The sequence below is a fragment of the Taeniopygia guttata genome, chromosome 1, assembly GCF_048771995.1.
Source record: "Taeniopygia guttata chromosome 1, bTaeGut7.mat, whole genome shotgun sequence".
NCBI classification, from domain to species: Eukaryota; Metazoa; Chordata; class Aves; order Passeriformes; family Estrildidae; genus Taeniopygia; species Taeniopygia guttata.
This window is the reverse complement of record NC_133024.1, coordinates 92,825,880-92,848,201: the sequence shown is the minus strand read 5'-3', so window position 1 is coordinate 92,848,201 and position 22,322 is coordinate 92,825,880. Positions and strand designations below refer to the sequence as shown.

Sequence of the window (22,322 nt, the reverse complement as noted above, 5' to 3'; positions counted from 1 at the left end):
TAAAATCAGTCTTGAGGTAAATTGTTAGTGTTTCCCATCACCTGTTTCTTTTGTCTGAATCTAGTTTAGATATTTAACTGGTTGCAGAAAGAAATTCAGTATTCCTTTTCTGATATTGTGAATTTGACAGTGTTATAGAATAGGCTTCAACACTCAAATATGCTTCTTAAAGATAAGTAATTTGTAAAGTCCTATAAATAGCCCAGAGATGCCCAGAAGTGCTTTTTGCAATGCAAATAATCAAATAATCTGGAACTCAACTAGTATTAATAGTTCAGAAATAAGAAGCATGCAAAACTCACCCACAAAATCAAAAGTACCTAACAGCATACATTTCCCCTGCCAAGTTTTACACTTAAACAAAAAAAACTGATGTACCAGGTGAAAATACTTTGGAAAAATTCTTCTGTAAAGCATTGTGTCTTAGCCCGAACTGAAGAAGATAAGAAACCTGCAAAAAAATGGAGATTTTAACAATTTTTTTCCTTTTTCCTTTTTCAGATTGGAAGAAACAGGAATTTTAAAGTACTCGGGGTTGAAAGCATGTAGGCTCTTAGGGCTTGACTCAATTTTTTCTATGTTTAGCTTCTTGAGCATGTTTGTCTGGACTGCTTTTAGAGGACAGGGAGAGCAGTCTTTTGCAGATGACTGCCTTGATATTTTGGCTTTCATGTAATAAAAACTTAGTGAAACAAATCCCTTCCCAAAATTTGTTTAATTGTGGTTTAGTCCACTTTTAAGGGTGATAGTGTAACTAGAAAAAAAAAAAAAAGACAAGTGTGGTGAAATTTATATGCCATTTTGTTTATTATGAGAGACATAGAGGTATATACAGTAATGAAGAGTGATTTTTTTTGTAAAGATAAGAACCTGTGTTTACCTTCCAAGGTCTTGTCTGGGCATAAACTGTTTTTAAGCAATTATTTAGCTCAGTGTAATTCTCCTACTGTTGACACTTACCATTGTAAAACATTTTCAGTGTTAGCTTGTACTACTAAGGAGCAATTTAACATGTTTTGTTTACTTGGGAAAGCATCCTTTAATCTCTGCAATATTTTAGAGGGTTTCTTAGCAGCTTCAAACTGGAACATAAAATTTTGCTGAGTACTGTGTGTTAGTGTGTACCTGGGATATTTAGGGTAGAACAATTCTCAAAATTAGACTGTTTCTGTTCTCTCATAGAAAGACAGTCTTTCAAATGACTGAACAAGTGTTGATTTCTTTTTATAAATAAAGAAGGGAGAGATATATGATACAACGTTTTTTGCTAATGATGTTCAGTTTGTGAGCTGCACTGTTTGCACTTCAAATTAGAGCACTGGTTTGGTTTTTGTATAAAATACAGATTTTTTTAATCCTTATGTTTAATACTGGAGTGGATCGAAGATGGCGATCTGTAGAATTTGGTTATGAAAACTTTCCACTTGGGTGCCCTTTTTCTTCTGGTCAGTTTCTTCACTCACATCCCAGCTTGGAGCAGTTGCTAGCCGGTCTGTTAATTAATTGAGCAAAACTTTTGTGTAAATGTGTTGTCTTTTTTATTCAGGGAATCTATTGCTCTGCTTCGATACATTTCAAATCAAATTGTGTGTGTGTGTTATGTATTTATTGATAACTGAGGCACATTAAATATAAATGAAGGAAGCATCCTTTTCATGTCACTGAACTGTATGGTACAACCTATTTCTATATGCTACTGATGGTGATGGCATGTGAGACTTGTCTGCTAGGTTGATCTGGTCAGTGGAACCATTCCCAAAGTATCTGATTGTCTAGTCTTGTAACTCTCTTATTTGTTAGAGAGTGTACTTCATAGCCCTTATGCCAGCCAGCTATCTTGTTTGTATATCAAGAGACTAATTTTTACTGTGAAGTCTTTGCTCTTGTTTCTTTCCTGGCTATTTGGTTTAAATATCACCTACAGCTTCCTCTATTGGATTATACATTATATATGTAAATACGTATATATATTTAAGTTTACTCAAAAATTTTAAGTTTTACTATTCTGCAGCTTGATAGAGGAAGAGTGAGAATATGTAATTCTTCTGCTCATTTTCTGTCAGCATATTTGGACTTTTCAATGGCTATCACACCAGATCTTTGCTAGAAACTATTCATACAGTACCTACAGTATGCAGGAGTGGGTTTTTTATTTAATTTTTAAGCTGGGATATTTTTTACTTCCTTAAAGGATTGGTTCTGAGCTAATTTTGCATGAAAGATCATGTACCTGTTATTTCTTAATTTGATTCTAATATGCAGTTTGTATATTCAGATGTAGTTATTTATATTTTGTATTTATTGAAGTGCTGGAGAAAGGGAACTCAAAAGCAGAAGAGCTATATATTATAAATAATTATCAGCAGTTGTAACCTGTGACTTAAATATGTTGTTTTTTGTATGTAGTCCTGCTATTGTCTAAGGGATATTTTTAAAAGAACTAGAGTTAACAATGCAGTAAACTTTATTGCCTGGGGAATGTGATTATAGAACCACTGACATTGTCTAATACAAGAGAAAATCAGGTGAAAGTGGCAAGGTATGGGATTTTTCTGTTTTGTTTATTTTTCTGTTTGGTTGGTTTCTTGTTTGTTTGTTTCTTCATTACATGATTCTTTCCAAGGAGGTAAGGGCTAATTACCAAAATCCTATAAAATGACAGTTAAAGTTGTCCATTATGCTGTGTTTTTTATGAGTTTTGGAATTGTTCTTTGCTAAAATGTAGCTTCTTACAGGGCATTCTTGGTATTTGTTAAAGTGTTGTTGTGTTTGTTTAGGGGAATATGGTGACTCAGAGCAATTTGAAATATTAATAGTAATGACTCTGCCATTATTGTTGAAGGACCAGGATGCTCTCTGGATGGAAACAAAATGTCTAGTTAGTACTGCTTTTTATGCCTCTCAGGTATTGCTCCAGTCAGTAAATTAAATGCTCTGAAATGATTTAGGTAGATGTTAAGGGAACTATCCCTCTACAGCCAAAAACAGGCTAAACTGGGTATAAGATTTTTACTTTGCTGGTTTGCTAATGGGGATGCACTGTAATAGCTGTATGCATGGCAAATATAAAAATGGAGGGGCTGGTGGCTGACTGTGCTCATACAAAACTTCTGGGTGCTATAATAGCAGACTCCTCATGGCACCTGCCCCAAAAGTGATGACAGACTCATGACCTCAGACCTCTTTCCTCCCAGCTTGGAGTGGCTTCCTACAGCTCTTGGCTGCAGGAGATGATAGCCTGTACAGTTTCAATTTGGGTGGCTTGCCAAAAGTAACTTCAGAGTATACATTGTAATATTTTTGTTTCTTTTCAGGAAAATTAGTGGGTAACTTCTCTGTCCCTGGAGAACAAACAGTGAGGACAATGCTGGTCAGTCTGTTTCTAAACTGGGATTTTTGTCCCCGCTTTTATGAAAATTTTTTCCAATTGCATGTCACTATGTTGAGTTTGTGTTCTGAGGCCATTAAATTCTTCCTGGCTTCTGTGACTTTCAAAACCCTATAAAAACTTTGACAGTATATCTTTATTTAAGCCACCCAGTTGTCACATTAAGAAGTGGTGAAGCAGCAACATTTTTCTTCCTCCTTTTTTAGTTACTGACACAGTTCAATTCCCATATTTGTAGAAATTGTTCATTCTTTCATATATTTGGAATAGTAGAAATTGGGTTATAATAAATTTTAGAAACATTTCTAAAATATTCCCAGTGTCGCATCTTAGTTGAAATTATTTTGTTTAAAAGCTTTCTATATATTTTCTAGTATTTTTACAGTGAGTAGCTGTGGATCCTTGGATTTATTTATGGAAGGTTTTTCTTGCTTAAAGTTGGGTTTGTTTTGTTTTGTTTTTTGTATGTCTGCTACAAGTGACGGCTGGGAAGAAGCTGTGAGAAAGAGTGTGTTGTACAAGACAGAGCCATTAGAAGGAAAAACAAAAGTAACTGAGAAGAGAATTGTAAAGAATATGGGAAAAAGCCCTAACAGTTAATGCAAAATATTTTCAAAATATATTTTTTCTGGGGGAAAAAAGTTTTTAAAAGATTTTTTTATTTCAGTTTTACATTCATTCAGGCTTTATACATTCATCAGCTGAAAGGTAGATATAATTGGGGCGCATCCAGTCCTGATGCTGTAAAGCTTATGACATCTATACATTTTAAGTATTTTAATCAAATAAATTATATTCTTTGTTCTAATAAGTGGTGCATTTCTAGATTTATCTTAACTCTTTATCTGCAACTCTTGACTTACTATAAGGTAAAAGATTTATTTTGGTGGCAGTGGTGATAAATTCTGCATGGTTCTCATGCAGACCTAAATGTTTTAGTGCTCCTAGACTACTCTTGGCTGTGGATTTAACAGAGTACAGCCTAATTTGTTTGATTTGGCATAATTCTTTGAAAATAGTTTTTTTTAAATACATGAAATATGTATGATTTGTGCTGTCTGCAGGAGATGTTTCTTATCAGTGAATTCTTAATCTGTCGAGAAGAGCTTGCTAGACACGCTAATCGTAAGTAGAGAGGCAACATTGTGAAATGATAAATGAGGAAGACAACTGGTTTTGTGACTAATTCACCAGTGTCTCAGCAAGCAGTCTTTTTTTTTTTTTTTTGTCTTTTTTTTTATGCTGACAGGTTTGCAGGTAAACCCAGCTAACTTAAGGGTAGGGCAGGAGTTGGTTTCATATTTATCAATTCCATAGCTTAGTGTCTGCCTGTTTCACATTGCTTTAAGAGTTTCCCGTGAGAATACCTCAGTGATAAAAGCCTGCAATACAGATAATTTTGTCTTTGAATTGCAACTGAAATGCTTTGGCATAGTATTTGGAGACAAGGGTTTACACTTCTGTGTTAAATATTCGTTTAGAATTTTGCTGACTTTGTGTGGTTGCTGTTTGCATTAAAAAAAAAAAAAAGGGTTCTTGGTGAAATGGGGACTTGGCAAAATAAATGAATAATAGGAAAAGGCTGGCAGACAGTGGAGATGAATGCATATGTGAGGCTATACCTTTGGTACAGAATGTTGGAGCTCCTACTAAAAATGGCGTTGGAAAAAGAAAGGGTAAGAGGGCTTAGTGCTATTTTGAGATACTTCCGTTTTGTTTAGATGGGTTTGTATTTACTGGATAATTGCTTCTTTTCGGAGCAAAACCAGTAGAACTGACTGAAAGTGTAACCAGGAACACAGTTGGGTATTCTATATGATTGTAAGTGAAGAAACTGATGTCACTAGTTCTTGATAAATGTATCTGAATGTGTAGTTTTTGCTAGCTATGTCATCTATTCATGTGGAAATAAGTCAGCTATGGTGCTTTTTTTATGGATTCTCTGATATGCTCAAGTTGGGCACTCCTGCATGAAACATGGCCAATTTATGTCCTGTGATAAAATATATTGGTAAACCCCTCTCTTATCTTTGTATGTTTTGGCATTTAAAACATCTATACAAGGGGGAAAATCTCCTATTGGCAGTTGGAGAGATTCAGAACTTCAGGTATGAATTTTGATGTAGAGTTAAACAGTGATTGTAATAATAAGACAGGAAAAAAAAAAGAGCCATCTAGAAATGCAATACAACTTGAGGGAAGGGGGAGCAAAGAGAAGGAGAAAAGCCAAAAAGCCATACTATGTTTGATCACTTCACTTTAAAGAGCCTTTCACGGGATAGTTTTATAAATTTTATAAGCAGACAAGTATTTTTTTTTGAGGGGGGGGAGGATGGAAACTTCAATAATTTGCTATAAAGTACAGTCATCTGTAAGGAGTTTTGCATGTTGTACACAGACCTCATTTTAGAGACTGAAAGTAAACTTGACCTAAAAGGGCACTATAGTGAAAACAGGTGCTTAGGGATTCTTTAAACATTGATTATACTTAGCTTGTGTGCTGTCATGTCCTGCAAGGGACAACATTTCATTTTTATGTCAAGAAGTATGAAATTTTATTAGACATTGGCAGAGCTTTCTTCTGGTATCTTGTGAAGAAGTGTATTTTATATAGTGCAGTGCTAGTTTCTTCTTCCATTAGTGATGTATGAGGACCTCATATATATGACACAATAATTTCGTTAGTCTCTCTTGTCTTCTGAGACTATTACTTGTTCCTAGGTAATCTGCAAGCACCTGAATCTAAAACAAGCTTCAATAATAGTAAATACCTAATGTGCCTGCTAATTTTTCTTGTTTGCCTATTTCATCTGTCTGCAGTGAAGAAATATGCCTTTTGGCTTTGCTACTAAAATTTTAATATGCTTTACCTTTCGTAAAAAGTGTTAATGGATAATCTAATAACCATCAGATTACCAATAGCTTTCAGTTAAAACTGATTTAAATATGAGCTGATGAGCAGGCCCAGATAGATTTGTTTTGTGTTTATTTCTGACCTTTAATGTGTCCCTGCCTTCTGATTTTAGCAGCTTTGAGCTCATTTCCTTAAATGTAGATTCTGAATTATAAATGATATTGAACTGTTTGTTTTTTAAATTGAAAACAAGTTAAAATATATTTCTGTTGAGCTGTGTGCTGTGTCAGCTATAATAGTGAGTGACACCCAGCAATGATGTTTCAATTTTGGAAAAATAGAGGAGTCTACAAAGGGCACATCAAGTACTCTTGGCATGTGAACTATAACTCATTAATTCAATTACCTGTAATTTAATCTATCAAAATGGTGTTTGATTTGCTATTCATTACTTCCTTTACTACTGACTGTGGTCTTGTTTTTAAGTGTATCAGACTAGGTGCGGGTAATTCTGAGGTTGTATGGTGTGAGAGAATTGTAGAGAGTAGAAGTAAGAAGCAGTTATGGCAGTAAACAACAAAATAAATTAACCTGAGTTTTTGTAAATGGGTGTATGTGTATGCTTCTGTTACTTACATGAGAAATTTGATGTGTGATGAAGGCATACATAGCATAAAGAGTGAAATAGCAGAGTGAAATAACAGAAAATCTAAGAGGAATGTTGATTCTTATGAAAAAAGTTAACTTGTTTTTTTTTTTTTCAAGATTTGAGTAATTATAAAATCAGAGAATGCTTTGAAATGGTTGAAAGGGACCTTAAAGACCATCTGGTTCCAACCTCTGTGCTCTGGGCAGGGACACCTTCCACTAGGCTGCTGAAAGCCCCATCCAAGCTGGCGTCAAACGCTTCCAGGGATGAAGCGTCCATAATTTCTCTGGGCAGCCTGAGTAATCTAACCTAACATCTGGCATAAACCTACTCTCTTTCAGTTTGAAGCCATTCTCTCCTATCTGCCCATGTGAAAAGCAGTGCTTTATTCTGTTTTTTTTAAGCCCTCTTTAACCGCCCGAAAGCCTCAATAAGGTCTCCCCTGATACTTGCTTTCTCCAGGCTGAGCAACCCAGCTCTCTCAGCCTGTCTTCACAGGAGAGGTGCTCCAGCGCTCTCATGACCTTTGTGTCCCTCCTTTGGACCCGTTCTAACAGGTCTGTGTCTTTCTTGTGCTGAGACCCCCAGACCTGGGTATACTACTCAAGTGGGGTATTGCCAGAGCAGACTAGAGGGGCAGAATCCCCTCCCTTGACTTGCTCACCCACACTGCTTGTGATGCAGCCCAAGATGTGGCAGGAGGGCAGCCTTCTGGGCTGCAAGCATGCATTTCTTGTTAATAATTTCAAATCCGATAAATTCTGTATTATGCACATATATTTACTCTTTAAATATGTTTGTTCAGTCATTGCAAATGAGATTTATTCTATAATATTGTATGTCAGTCTTCCTTTTGCATGGAAAAAAATACATTGTGTCAGGAGTTCACTTCTATCTTTGCCTGTTTGTGACATATTCCATCTTTACACCTGTTTCTTCAGACATATGAAATTCGCAAATTGTGTTTAAAACAATTTTTTAAAAAATAAATATTGGATGATGTTGTAGTTAAGAAAAAACAAAAGGAAAATTGTACAGGAGCAGTCCAACACAGAAATGCCATCAGGTTATCAGGCACAAAAATCCTTCCTTACTGTTGCAAAATTAATGATACTGTTGAAATATATGCCATAGCCTCTGAAACTTACTCTAATATTGACTTGATTTCTCTTTTCTTGTAGAGTTAATTTCTTAAGAGCAGTTTGGAAAATCAAGGTTTTGTGAAAGGAGATTACTTGTAGCTATTTTTTTTTGTGTACTTTTTCATAAATTTTCAAATGTCCTCATCCTGGTCCATTTAAAAAATGTCAATTATGTGCAGTGTTCTATTTAAAATCTTATTTGTTGCTTTGGATGGGTTCCTTGAGCATGATACTGAGGTGTATAATAACAGAGAGAGATTGGATCCCAGTTTTGATATCGGAAGGAATGGGAAGTGTGTGCATAAAACTCAGGGGAAGGTGAAACTCTGGGAGATTGGTAGAGTGGGTTTTCGTTCCTATTAAGGAACTGCATAGTAAAAATAGAAAAAAAACCTACTGTAGCCATTCTGTGTTTCAGTGACATAGTTGGCTGGTTTGAAGTTAGAACAGAATTTAAGTTTACCTTATTTTTCTGCATTCTGGAGAAAAACAGTGGCTGGTCCATACAGCCCTGAATAGCATGAAAAATTCAGACCATGGTCCTTTTCTGATAGAGTATTTAAATGGTAAATTGGCATTGGCATGTCCTCAGTAACATTAGGTTATTATTATTAACATTAATACAAGTGATATTTGCAATATTTAATTGCATTAGTAATGTAATTCTTGGGCACTATCAAGATTTTTTTCCAGTATGTTTAATTGATATTTGAGAATGCAATTTAGAGACTGGGATTTTGAAACTTAATATTTGTGTTAGGGCTTTTGTTCCAGGTCCATATCAAATACAGCTTTATTTGGGTATGGTAGACTTACTTCCTTTTTCTTGGATAATAGCTATTTATGTGGAGAATATGGTGATATTCATTCAAGTGCCAAACAATGGTGATTTCATCACCTTATCTTGTACAGAGTTACACTAATTTTTGTATGGTATACTATGAGAATTTGGAAAGGTAATGGAACACATGAGTTAAATTCTATATACCTAAGGCATTGTTATTCTGTAGTCTCTTAGGAGTATCAGTTGATACTGCTTCTGAATATAAACAAAGTCTTCCCTTTGAGGAGTATTTTGTTCCACTCATGAATTCTCAGTGTAATGTTTAAATTTAACCAAACATTAATATATTTGCAATGCTTGTTCCAGATTTAGATAGTGTTTTAGGAGAAAATACTTGTGGGCTTGTAGTTTGATTTTGTTTTGTAAAATTTCATTTGCAGAAGATAGAATGCAGGGTTGTAGTGGCACTGCAGCTGTTCATAACTTGTAGATACAAAGGAATTATTTGAGCCTTTTGGAAAGGCTTTCCTTCTGCTGTGGTTACAATGCCGAGTCATTTGTGCAGATTATAATAAAACCTCTAGTACTCACTACAATCCATTCAAAACAAAGATCAACTGAATAGAAAACGTCATAATTATATTGGAAATATTTTTCTGTATCAGCATAATAGCTTTAGTTTGAGAGTAATGTTTTAAATACCTTCAAAGACTATTGTGCTGTATAAATGTGAATAACCTATGTAAAATTACAGACTACAGAGATAAATTCAAGCTTGCAAACTGGATGTGGTTTGAACTGTGATTATTTGCACACTGGGTATCCTTTCCTGTGTGCAATGTTAAACTATATCAATATTATGAAAAAAAAAAGCTAGAAGAATGAACTGTCATTGCTAATACCACATTTGTGACACTGTGTCGGTAAGTTAGGTAACAGTGCTGAAGGTTATAAAGCAATATTAAGTATCATTTGTAGGCACACAATTTGTGGTAATTGGAAGTGGTGCTGTGGCGGAGCCTTGTCCCCATTGGGCACAGCTGTGAGCAGGAGGTGAGCAGCACTTGCAGCAATGAGCCATGGAGTGCCCAAGTGCATTGGCCAATCACCAGAGGGAGCAGAGGGCACACAGGTGCAGTGCATCAACATGAGGGTATAAAAGGCTGGGCTAAAGAACAAGAAGGGCAGGTGCTTGAAGCCCTCTGATGTGGTAAGGTGTTACTCTGTATGGGTTGAAGCCTTCCGAAGTGGTATGATGATACTTTGTGAATCGTGGCTGTCTCAGCTGTGACATATACTGTCGTGTATGCTGCAACATCATTTGGCATAGAGCCTGAAGAATTCAGTGAGTTGCCAAAAATTCTTTTTCAAGCCTTGCAAATTTATATACTTCCTCACACAGATTAGCATAGTCTGTTTCAGATATTCTATGATATGTCATGATATGCTATGTCATAAGTGTCATGCACTTACAAAGCCATATAACTTTGAGGTGGTCTCTTCTGTCTGAATGTAGACCTATTCACTGTCAACAGCTATCAAGCCTATGTGTTTAGAGTCAACAGAGGGAAATAAGTACTTCTGCGTTCATAACTTAGATGTGTAAAACCACTCTATTGGATACAGAAATGCCTTTTCTCTCCTCTGTTAAATTGCAGGGAATTCCTCTTGGTTGGTCCAAAGTTAAGCTGTGCAGTAAGTGACATTCTGGCTCAGAGTGTCTGTGGAGACTGTTGATTCTTTGCCTAAAAGATGGGAGAAATTGTATCTCTCACCTTGTGTTTGAGGTACAATAACAGCTTGCATGCTCTTAGCCTGCAACTTTGTTGTGTTAATTTTTTTGTATTGTACAATGAGTTTTTATAAGTTTCTGCCATAAATTGCAATAGGCCAAGAATAATGGTATTTCTTTCAAAGCATACACTTACTGTGTCTTTTAATGTCGAACCGTGAAGAAGATGGTATGAGCTATGTGGTGCATTGTGGTAATCTATCTTTGAAAGTGGAAGTTTTCCTCCAGTTTTCAAAAATATCAGTCCTAAGGTTTTAAGATATAATGTGAAGACTGATGCGTTGAGGTCTTTAACTACTACTCAGTGGTCAGGCTTTGTCTTCTCTGGGAATGTCCAGAGGTTTTGTTTGTTTTGTTTTTCCATATCCTGAGTTAGCACTAGGTCAGTTTAAAATTTAAAAATGAAAGTGAAAAGTTTGATCGGAAAAAAAATATTGAAAAGTAGGTGATGACCACTGCTGAACTTCAATTTAGCTTTGCTTTCTGAATGTTAGTATATGAGGTTTTCAACCTGGCCTTTCCAGCTTTCTCAATTGTGCTGGTATGTGTGTGCTCAAGTGTCTTTCTGGAGTAGGGCCTTCTGTGTTTAATTGTGTGGTAACACAGAAAATAGCAGGGAGTAGGTAATCCTGGAACACTTTTCTGTTAGTTGTCTATTTACACATTTCCTGAAACACATGAGAGAACTAAAATGTCCTGAGTGCAGGACTTTAAGTCTTAAGTATAAGTCTCACCTGTCTTCAACTAGAAGCTCATCAACATAATTTCAGTCTTATACTTTATAATCAATGTAGTACATATTAAGTAATAAATAGACAATCTGTTTGAAAACTGCTTAAAAATACAATTTTTGTGCACTGTGTGGAATACCTTGTCTTGGTTTGTGTCTGATTTAGCACTGCTTTCAGTGAATATGGACGTGAAATGTAATTGAAAGGAATGTATTATAAGAGGTACTAGTCCCTCAAAGGCTTCTGTCCAGCACTGGTGAAGGAGGAAATCTGTCAAGTACAAACAATGTGGCTTTTATTACCTTGGGTCAGCAATAATAAACCTTTGTACTTCACAAGACTTTATTGTTTGCTTTTTAAAAGGACACTATCAAGGGTATTAAGCTCATGCTTTCTTTGCATTAACATGGACTGACTTGCAGCAAGTAACACTTTAGGAAAAGCTGAGTTTCAGGACAAACTAAAAGATGATGATTGTGTAAAATCATACAAGTATGTATAGACAAATATTTCTGGATTGAAAAGAAAAGTTGCTAATCAGATACCAAGTACCCCTATTTAAACTTACCGAGTTCAAAAGAGGCCTGCTGTTAAAAGTTTTGATCTGTGCTGTTGCATGGATTTGATTTTTATTAGACTCTATATAGCGTGAACTTCTTTGAAACGAAGTGCTTCTAAATCCTTTATGGATTATTACATTGGTGTTTGCTCCTTAGTCATCAAAACTTTATTTTTATTTCTCTTTATGACATGAAAATGTGAGTTTTGTGCTGTGTTTTGTAGTTGTTTGGCTGGCCAGTTTTATTTTGGGGTTTTCTTTTTTTCTTTGGGTGTAATTGTAAGCTTACAATGATGATGTGTATAATTGTTTGATGGCGATATATATCATAAGTTCAGCTGTAGCAACTGAAAGAGCAAAAGATGTTGGAACAATATTTCAAGTACCTGAACAGTTGTGTATCTTCTGCAGAGGTGCTGTTTTAAACTTGGAAGACCTTAATGGCTGTTTCTTTTAGCTGAAGTTACCTGAAAAGGATTTAAGTCTGCTAAAACTTGTTATTGCTGTGACATGGCAATTTATTTAGCCTTGGTTGTTTTATTTTGTTTTGCAGGGTGGTTTTTTTTGGTTTTTTTTGGTGGAGAACCAACTAGATTTCTTCATGCTGAATTGGAGTAAAGCAACCAGCCAAAACAGTTCTGTAAATACTTCCTGTCACCAGGGAAATTGAAGGTGAAGATAGACGTGCTGATAAATGATGAGAGAGAGCTTTACTGTCCTTGTGGGTAAAAATTAGATTATGAGAATGCAACTTAGAAACAGAGCTTTTATTTTTTTTTTTTTTTTTTCCCATTATGAGATGTCCCTGCTTAGGTTTTTTTTTCCTACTTACCTTTTTTGGAAGGAGAAAAAGAAAACAGCTGAGAAACACTTCTCATTAACTGAACAGAATACATGGAAAATTATTTATTTGAATTGATTCTTAATGTACTACCAGAGGTAAATTGCAAATTACTCATCCTCATAGATAATTAGAAGCCTTTTGGCTTAGACTGCTTCTGGGACATCCAGCTCAAGATACTGAGTGTACTACTAATCCCAGCTCAAGAAACAAGAGCTGTGTGTTCACAACTCACATGTATTCACAGACACAAAATCAAAGAGTATCTGAAGAGAGATCAGGATTCATTACTTTGGACTGTTTGGCAAAATATTTCTGTCATAACATTTTTTTATTACTTCTTTTAAATTATCAAGACAAATCTTGTAGACTTAAATTTGAAGTTTTATGATACCTGGCATAGTATTTTATTCATCTTGTTGGTTTTCCTTCTTCTTGCTGGAATCTGGGTTGTTTTGTGTCTCATTTTGTTTGTGGTAACTGGAAATTGAACACATTTAAATTGAATATAGTAACTTCTGTCCTAAACATCAATTTGTGTTAGGAAGCTGTTTCATAGAGGGTTTAAGCACTTAAAGATAATACCATTAGAAAATATTCACTTTGAACACATTTATTTAGAAAGAGGCCTGAATTACTCAAAATTTGATGGTAATTTTTAGCATCAGTTAATGTACAGAACTAGTCTGGAGTTTACATGCCTGGCTTTTGTTGTTTGAGAAATCATTAGAAAAGAAACCAATACATCAAAAATTATTCCCTTTTTAATATTTACATTCCAAGAAGTAGTTCATGTGCTTATTTTAACCTCTCCCTATCTGAAAGAATCAATTCTGTGAATAGGATTTGAATGATACAACTTTTTAAATTCCAGAAAAATTCTATCTTGTACAATTTATAATTTACAGATTCTTCTCCAGCTATTAAAATGTGACACTTTGATAATACTTTAATTACCTGAAATTCTCATCAGATGGAAGAGAGAATTTAATACTTCCTAGTGTTTAGCTTGGCAAGTGTTTCTAGCTAGACAGGACATGACTCTTAGCTTAAATATACTTGTCTTTTAAAACATGGTAGGCCAAGTTTTTTAAAAACTATATTAATACAGATTGATAAGCTTCACTTCCAGCAAGTGTTTGGCATCATTTAATATAAGCTGTTTGAATGGGCCTCCTTAATTTACTTCAGCAAGTAATATAAAACTTAGTTTCTAGGTGAAAATGGAGTTAATCTTTAATGGTTTCTATTTCAGCAGTTTTTATAAAAAAACCCAGTTTTGAAGTTGGGATCTATCTGTACTTCACATGTAATATTAAAATAGATAAAATTGGAGAAATAATGATTTTGCAATGGTTTCACTATGGAGGAAAAGCTTTATCATCCACCATCTGTTCATCTTCTTTTTATCAATGTTCTTTTTTTTTTTTAGTCAGCGTCACAAATTGTAGGTTGTGGAAGACTTTATAGAAAGAGCTGCAAAAATACCATTAAAGAACCAAGTAGGGAAATATTAATTTTATGAGAATTGTTCCGAAGATGGTGGATATTGAAAGTTTTGAGAAGGGAGATGTATTTATAATCCATGTTCTTAAAGCTATTTAGAAATTGAGAGGATTTATGGTTATCATAACCAGCAATCTGGTTACTTTCTGGTTTCATTTATTTATTGGTCCCTAGTATTTCAAAATAAATATTGAAATATTTAAAAATAGAATAAAGAGACAGAATAAACTTTCAAGAATTCTGCATGCTTTTCTGATATTTACAATATTTTTGTAGAAAGACAATAATTTGTGAGCAAAAAAAAAAAATCAAAAACCTGAAATTACAGAGGAACTTGCATCGTTGATGTTCAGTTGACTGGCACTTTCTGGAAATCAAAAATGTGTCTCTGAACTATGTCTAAAACAAGAACCTTGACTGATGGGTGTTAATTAGCCCTGATGATTCCCATGTCCTTAGTTCTTAAGGATTGTAGTTCCTTATGATTTAAATGAGTAGGTCAGCAACAAGAGTTGTTGACACTTCTTGGTATTCTCTGGCATACTAAATGTTGTGTGAAACTGAAAAGAGACTAAACTGAATTCCACGTGGTTAAATGTAGTTTTGGTAGTGTGTTGTTGCTGGCTCCTTGTATACCAAGTAAGAAGGAACCTAAAAATTACCAGGTCTTTGGGATTTTGGAGATTTTGTGCAGCATCTTCTTTGAGTCAAAAGGTAGTCTGTACTTTGAACATGCTTTGCTAGTTTCTTTTTAAGCTCAACTGAGCTGGGACAAAGAATTAATGATGGTGAGCTTTCAATTGATTTGTTAAGGGTTGTGGCAATCATACAAAACAGAAGAGAAAACCAGTGGTATGCCAGTGCCAATAAAATTTGTGGAACAGGTATTCCAGTGATCTTGCCTGGAATGTGATGGGTATAGTTCGTGCTGTGTACTGTCTCGCATTATTACTAAGCAGAAAGACATGTTCTCTCTTCAAGGGTGCTTAGTGGAAATGGAACAGCACAATGGATGAATAAGAAGCATCATAGAAGCAAGCTCCTCTGGCAGGGCTGGCCATGGTGAACACTACACATGCATCTCTGTCTTCTATGCTGTTAAGGTCATAATCAGACTGTCTTTGATTTCAGTGCACATCGTTGAAGGATATAAAAAAAGCTTTATAGAAATTGTGGTCAGACGTTTCTTTTTTTAATTCAGCAGTATGAGATGTGCAGTTCTAGACAAAATAAGGCATTCTATAAAACCTCCTCTAAATTCTTGTTATTTCTCTGATATGTTTTTCAATGTTAGAGCTGAACCCTCAAGAGTAATGCAGATCTATAAAAGCAGTGATCTGAGACTTACAGTGAAGGATCCACAGCTGGCTTGCAGCATGGTGAAGACACCGAATTTGGCATTTTCAGTGACATTGGTTTATGGGTTTACCTATTAATGAAAATCTAACTTCACTACCATTATGTCCAAAATCATCATCCTCATTTTGAGTTGCCCTATTTATGTGCCAACCACATATTTTGTTGTAAAAGCCCACAGTTTTTTGTGCCTTGTGGTTTCCCAAAAGCATTCTCCCAAGTGTTAATCTTCTGTTTACCAGTCTGTTTGGGCAGGCTGGTTTCTGCCAATTCTTTGTCAAGAATTCCTGACACCCCCGATTTCCAAGTCTAGGATATTGATGTTCCATCCGAAAATAAAACAGCAGCATCCGAAAATGGCAGGCAAAATTTGACATTCAGTAGTTAGTTTGCAATCTGATACATATCACTTAATTAAGCTCTGATATTTAACAGAAAAATGTCTGTTGTGCTTGTGGCTGTCAGTAAAGACTAAGGTGTCACAGTAGGAAATGTTTCGTCTAACTGTAAATAAAAGTGAATGCATCTGATGATTTTTGTAAGCATCTGTTAAGTCAGGGCCAGCCCTTCTGGGACTCCGAAAGCAGCCCCCGGGGTCACAGAGCTCACATGACCTAGTTTATTCTTCATTAAAACAGATGGTATCTATCTGAGCAAGGCAAACTTGGTTTTAAGAAAGAGCTGGGGATTAAAAGGATGGGAAGCTGAAACAGCTGGGTCTAATTAATGGGAACAAATAAAGAGGCAATCTAAGCATTAAATTAGTCATCTACATCAATAGCAAAATAGTCACTACATGACTACTCACTAAATTGTTTTAGCTGATCAAAAGCTGCAGGATTGGTTTACCTAGCATCAAAAGTATCTCAAATTGCATCAGAAATGTTCCCACGTTCTTTATTCTTTTCTGCCAGGCTTCAGAGAGAACAAAATGGAAACTGGCTATGGTGTTTTTGAATAGTATCAGGGAATCCAAAAATCTTGTTTTGTAAGATTGAAAATACTCTACTTATGTTTGATGCATAGGCCAAGTTAGTCTTCTGCAGATTTTGTCCTCATCTCTTTGTGTTTAACATGAGAAGGTTACCTAATGGAGAAGATGGCAGGCATTCCTTCAAGCTCTGCAGCCACATACAATTTACAATGGGATCCAAGAATTTTGTTTCTGTTGTAAATAGATTATGCTGGATTAGTGGTTAGCATTTTGCATATTTTATTCTGTTTGCCCATTTAGTCCTGAAAATCCTGAATTGTGTTGCAAACATTACAGGCACTCTTCTTACTGTTGTTACTGATGGCCAGAGACCTTCACTTGCTATATGCCTTGGCAGGGAGAAGGGGCTTGTGCAAAATAACTTCACCTCTGCCTTCAGACTTGGTGAGAACAGCTGTTTCCTTGAGGTGTGGTCTTATCATGTAGGTGCTTTGTTTTGCTCTGAAACTCTGGTAACATGTACCAAATTAAACAGAGAGATAGGGATACGTATGTAAGGAGTGTATGAAGCCACTGCTCTTTCTTCAACAGGATAGTACTTGGTAGATCCCAGGGCTAATCCAGAACGGTACGATGTCCCTGGAGTTCTCTTGGTTTGAGCCAAATATGAAATTAATGTGAGTAGACTAAAGTGCAGATCTGTGAGCACTGTTTCCCTTAATTCTTATAGACAAGTACAGAATATTTCTATTTAAAGGTAATCATAAGGAATGTTTACTTATCTGTCACAAAAGGTCAACTTCAGCTGAACACAGCTGAACTCAGGTGATCAGGGGGAAATGCTGAACAGTTCTTTCATAGGGATTAACAGAAGTTGTTTCATGAGTTAGGTGTCTCCTCACCTGGGAAGACTAATAACACTGCCTTTTTTGCTGCCAAAAATCTTCCCTCAGATATGTGGAGCTGGGCCTTTGTCTTGCTCAGTGCCACTTACTGCTTCAGGTTTTTAGTTTTCTTTTTATGAATCTGATGGGCAGAATTTCCAACTAGCCAAACACACCAGCCTATTCTTTTAAAACAGATTTACTTGACTGTGCTAAACAACCCTCCTACCTTGACTATCATCGCATTTCTCTCTCTTCCCTATCAATTGCAAGGAAGAACACTTAAAGAATGTTAGCAGAAATGGCTAAAAGTATGAGCAGGTTTGAAGTGAGATTTTTAAGTGCTGTAGCTTATTTATGCAAAATTTATCTGGATATTTGAAGACTGTCTAAGCATAAAACAAAACAAGAAAAAGACATAGCAATTAGTCCGATGAAAGAGTGGTGGGTGTGTGGGTACTGGCAGCTAATATAGGCCTAATGGATTTTCTGAGAAGACTTGATGGGGAGAAAAATGCGTATTTTGAGAGGAGATGTCTGAAAACAAATGTTAGATGGCTTCTCAGTCTGTATTGTCTTGATTTCCATAGTTGCTTGCAAGTGTGCTAAAGATGTTTGAAAATAGACTGCCTGGGATCAGTTCAGCAATAAAACTGGTTAGGGAGGTTCTCTGTTCTCACCTGTCTGTGTGGTCGTCTGGTTTTCCCAGAGGCTTTGTAGATTAGGGCCTTGCCACTATTCTGGAATAGCCTGCCAGGCTTTGCTGTTCCTGGCAAAGATGTTTTTATGGAGGAAGTGTTTCCAAAGTTAGAACTATTGCTAAATAAGTCCCTGACAGGTTCTTCTTTGAAATTAGGTGGAACTTGTGATTTCTGTTACTATTGTTGTTAATTCTGACCAGTGGTTTGTAAAGATATAAACTAATAGCATAAGGAAAAGTAAAGCATTCTGGAATAAAAATTTCTTAAACAAGTAGAACAAGTCTTGACGCATGCAATCACTAGAGATCTAGGAACAATTAGATATGTGTTCACTTTTGACTTTCCTGTTGGATATGTCTGTGGAAGCACTTAATTTGTACAAGTATCAAAATGCATGTAAAACCACATTTGCTTATGGGGTTAGTTTTGTTAATTTCCTTGAATCCACATTTGGAAGTCTGAAAAATGAGAGATGGTTTTTAATTTTATTACCATTATTCTTTAATTTTACTATCATTATTCTTCACAATGTTTTTACTCAGAATTTAAATTTCAGCTCCTAATTCAGAAATAACTGAGTTATTTTTTTTGTCTGTGCATGCAGTGTAAGTAATCAGTATTTAAAGTAGCTTGAGCAGCTGTCTTTGCTTGGAAACTTTTGGGCCTTTTTTTGGGTGTTTGTTGGGTTTTGTATGTTATTTGTTTGGGATTTTTTTTACTGCAGAAGCCTATCCCTGTGCAAATAAAGTTGTTGGCGGGTATAGTAATGTAATGTGTCTGCACTGTTAAAGGATTTAATTGCACGATAAATTTTCCAGGATAACTTGATGGTTTACTTTGCTATAATAGCATTCTTTTTCTGAGAGCTGTATATAGTTTTCATGGTTAAAGAACTGTAACTCAGGACAGGTGGGAATGTAAAACTGCTTTGATAGAATCTTTTGTGCTTACACAATGGTAATCCTTGATATGTTTGTGTAGTGAGAACTTTTATCTTGGAAAATTTGCTTTGAAATCTATATTGGTAGTGGAGCTGCAAATTCCATAAAACGGGATTGCTGGAGTTAGTAGTTTTTAGTGGTTTTTGGTAAATGCTAGTTCTTAAACACTATTTTAAGTAATTGGGGAAAAAAACCCCTGTTAAATCACATAAAAATTTTTAGCTAAGGATACACATACAGAAAATAAGTACTTCAAACATAAATTGAGGCTACCAGAGGCAAAAATTTCCTTGTTTTTTCTCATCTCACCAGTAACGCAATTTTAGAAGTTCATTTGTCGGTTTCTTGCTCCTACCTATCTCTCAAAAATGTATTTCCTTTCACATACGTACTCCTTTCTCTGTACCTGTTGCGTATCTTGGGTAATTGTCTTTACTATAAATTGGTCATAATTGATCAACACAATCTGAAATCAAGTAACAGACCAGTACAGGTCTGTGTGCTGCCTTTCCTGGGGTATATGCAAATAGAAGAATGATAGGGAGCTGAAGTATAAGCTTTTGACTTTTCTGGAGAGAGTGACCTTTCACAAGTTAGGTGCTTGGTTTGAATATCAAGTGTCCTTTATAGTGGTACATATTTCTGTCTGAGAATGGGATTAAAAATATCGCACTGTTGTAATGGAATATACTTGTCGTTGTTTAATGAGCAGAAAAATAATAAGCAGTCACCCAGTGAGCTGAAATTTGTGTTGATCTCTAAATGTGTTAGACTGTGCTGCACAACAAATAGTAATCTGGCTAAATGTGCCAGTTCTAACTTTGATTTCAATCTAAAAGAGATATTTAGTTTAGCTGTATATGATTATCTTGAGTGCAATGCACTTAAAAGGAACTTTAAGGACTATTGAAAAGAGAAGTGCCTAATACATTATTTAAAAGTGCATACATTTTTATTTTCCTTCTTTATTTTTTAGAGTGAATTGGAAAATGAGTACATTAACTATAAAAAAAGGTGTGCCAGACAGCTACTGTTTCCAAGTGATATAACACTGAGCACTATAAGCAGATTTTTAAAAATGTATTAATTTTTAGAAGGATCAGCAAATTTTGTATATTTTTTTCCCATCACTTCCTTATCCTACTGAATCGCTCTGTCTCTGTGCATATTTAAGTTTATAATCTCACCTGAATTACTGGAGTTTCTGTAGGTTGTAATTTAACAAATTATCTTTGTTCTTTTTCCCTTTTTGTGCTAAGTTGATGTTTCTGCTCCAACTTTTCAGGCACAGGTACCTTTGGACGTGTTCATCTGGTGAAGGAAAAAATGTCCAAGCATTACTTTGCACTGAAAGTAATGAGCATTCCTGATGTCATTCGACTGAAGCAAGAGCAGCATGTGCACAATGAAAAGTCTGTCTTGAAAGAAGTCAACCACCCTTTTTTGATCAGATTGTAAGTTGTATTTTTTAAATTAATTTCAGTCATACAGAAAGTACAGTTAAAATACTCCGGAGTCTCATTGCAAGTTCTTATGTACTTAACCAATGCTGAGCATTTAATTTCTCATCTGTAATCTAGATTAAATAGATTTTGGGATGAAGAAGAATCAAGAATTTAAAATAAAGAGGCATTATTTAAATATTCCAAGCAATAATTTATTATAAGGTTTTTTCTATCTTAAATTCATACTGTAGAAGAGACATTTTCTGAAGTGAGAGGAAAATGCTAATGAAGAATTGTTAGGATTGGCTCATCAAAATGACTTCTAGAATGATTCTTGATGTTAGAATGGTGATGAAAGTATTTCTACATGTATGTGCTATAGATATTGGTAAATAGCGAAAGACATTTCTAGACTTAGATAGCTAGTTTATAAAAACTTGAGTGAAGTTTTTGAACTTTTATTTTTAAAGAGTTCAAATAACTGCAGCACTTCTTGGACTTCATATTCCTGTACTTGAGGTTGTTAAATGATGGAACCTATTGAGAAGCATTATTTAAACACAGTTCATAAAGAATGCTTCTTTTTTAGTGAAATTGAGGTAACTCTAATTATCCCAATGGTCCCATTGTTAAAGAGAGAAGATACTATACTTTTCTGTTCACAGCACTACAGCACTTCTTGTGTATCTGAGTCTGTATCTATTAATGCCATAACTAAACCTCTGGTAATTGCTGGTTAATTTCCATTTATGTTTTCTCATTAATGAATATATGGCTAGCTATTAAATAAGATTTGTTTCCATTTACCTGCCTTAAACAGTTTTACATAAAATTAGACAAAATTAGCATTAGTTAATCTAGCTGCAGGGAGTGCAGCCTCCTGCCAGGATTAGGCAAGTATCAGAGGGAAAAGAAGAAGGGAATAGTGTGGTAGTCATTCAAAGATGCAATGAGCCCTGCAGGAGGATGCTTTTTCCCTGCTGTGGTGTTGGCTTTTTCCAGCATCATGATGCTATTAGCTTCCAGCAAGTATTTAGAAATCTTGTGTGTGGCACAGTATCAGTAAGACAAGTTCTAGAATATGTAGGGATTGAGATTCATGGAAGAAAGCAAGATGGAGAGGCTGAGTACATCTGATTAGACTGGTTGAAGTATGGATGGAATGGGGGGAACAGGATTTTGTATATGTATCTATGCACATCTGGAAACTCTTTAAAAGAAAACCCTACCAAAAAGAACAAGCAAATTCCCAAACTAACCCCATCTCAATAGGTCTATGTGTCAGGAACTGTGGACATAGAGAAATTTGGGTGAGGCGTCAGAAACAGGGAGGATGCATGTTCATACAGAAGGTGTTAAAAAATTGAAGCAGGGGAGTTTTCCTGGATTTCATTCACACCTTATTTTTCAGGTTGCCAAAGGATACAATTCAAATAGTTCTCTTTGTATACAAAGCAAATATTATTCATGTCTTCTAGAGCTCTGCTTTTTCTATTGAAATGTCCAATGAAATGTTGCATCAGCTATGCTCATGTAATTGTCCGTGTGATGCTGTTTTCCCTTGTCAGAGGAGACTCCAAGCAACATAGCTGAAGTGATGTAGTTAAAATTTAGGTCACAACAATATTTATGTGCTTTAGGTTAAACACACCTTTCTGGATGATTATCACTAGATTGTATGACAAATAACACTTTCTGCAGCTTTTTTGACTAAAAGTTTTTTTCAGCAACCTCCTGCCCAATACATATATGTTTGAGGTTTTTTTCTGTTAATTGTTTTACTGTAAGTGTTTAACAAAAACAGGGAAAAATTAT

General features: G+C 35.3%; 1 protein-coding gene across 2 annotated transcripts in view; it reads left to right on the top strand.

The window, feature by feature from the left end:
- Window positions 1–22,322, top strand: part of PRKX (protein kinase cAMP-dependent X-linked catalytic subunit) — a 55,713-nt gene that overhangs the window by 5,857 nt on the left and 27,534 nt on the right. For both annotated transcript variants that reach the window (XM_002189865.6, XM_030280433.4), the window contains exon 2: window positions 20,348–20,516. In XM_002189865.6, coding sequence (XP_002189901.1) covers window positions 20,348–20,516 — 169 coding nt within the window. The remainder of the gene's footprint in view (window positions 1–20,347; window positions 20,517–22,322) is intronic.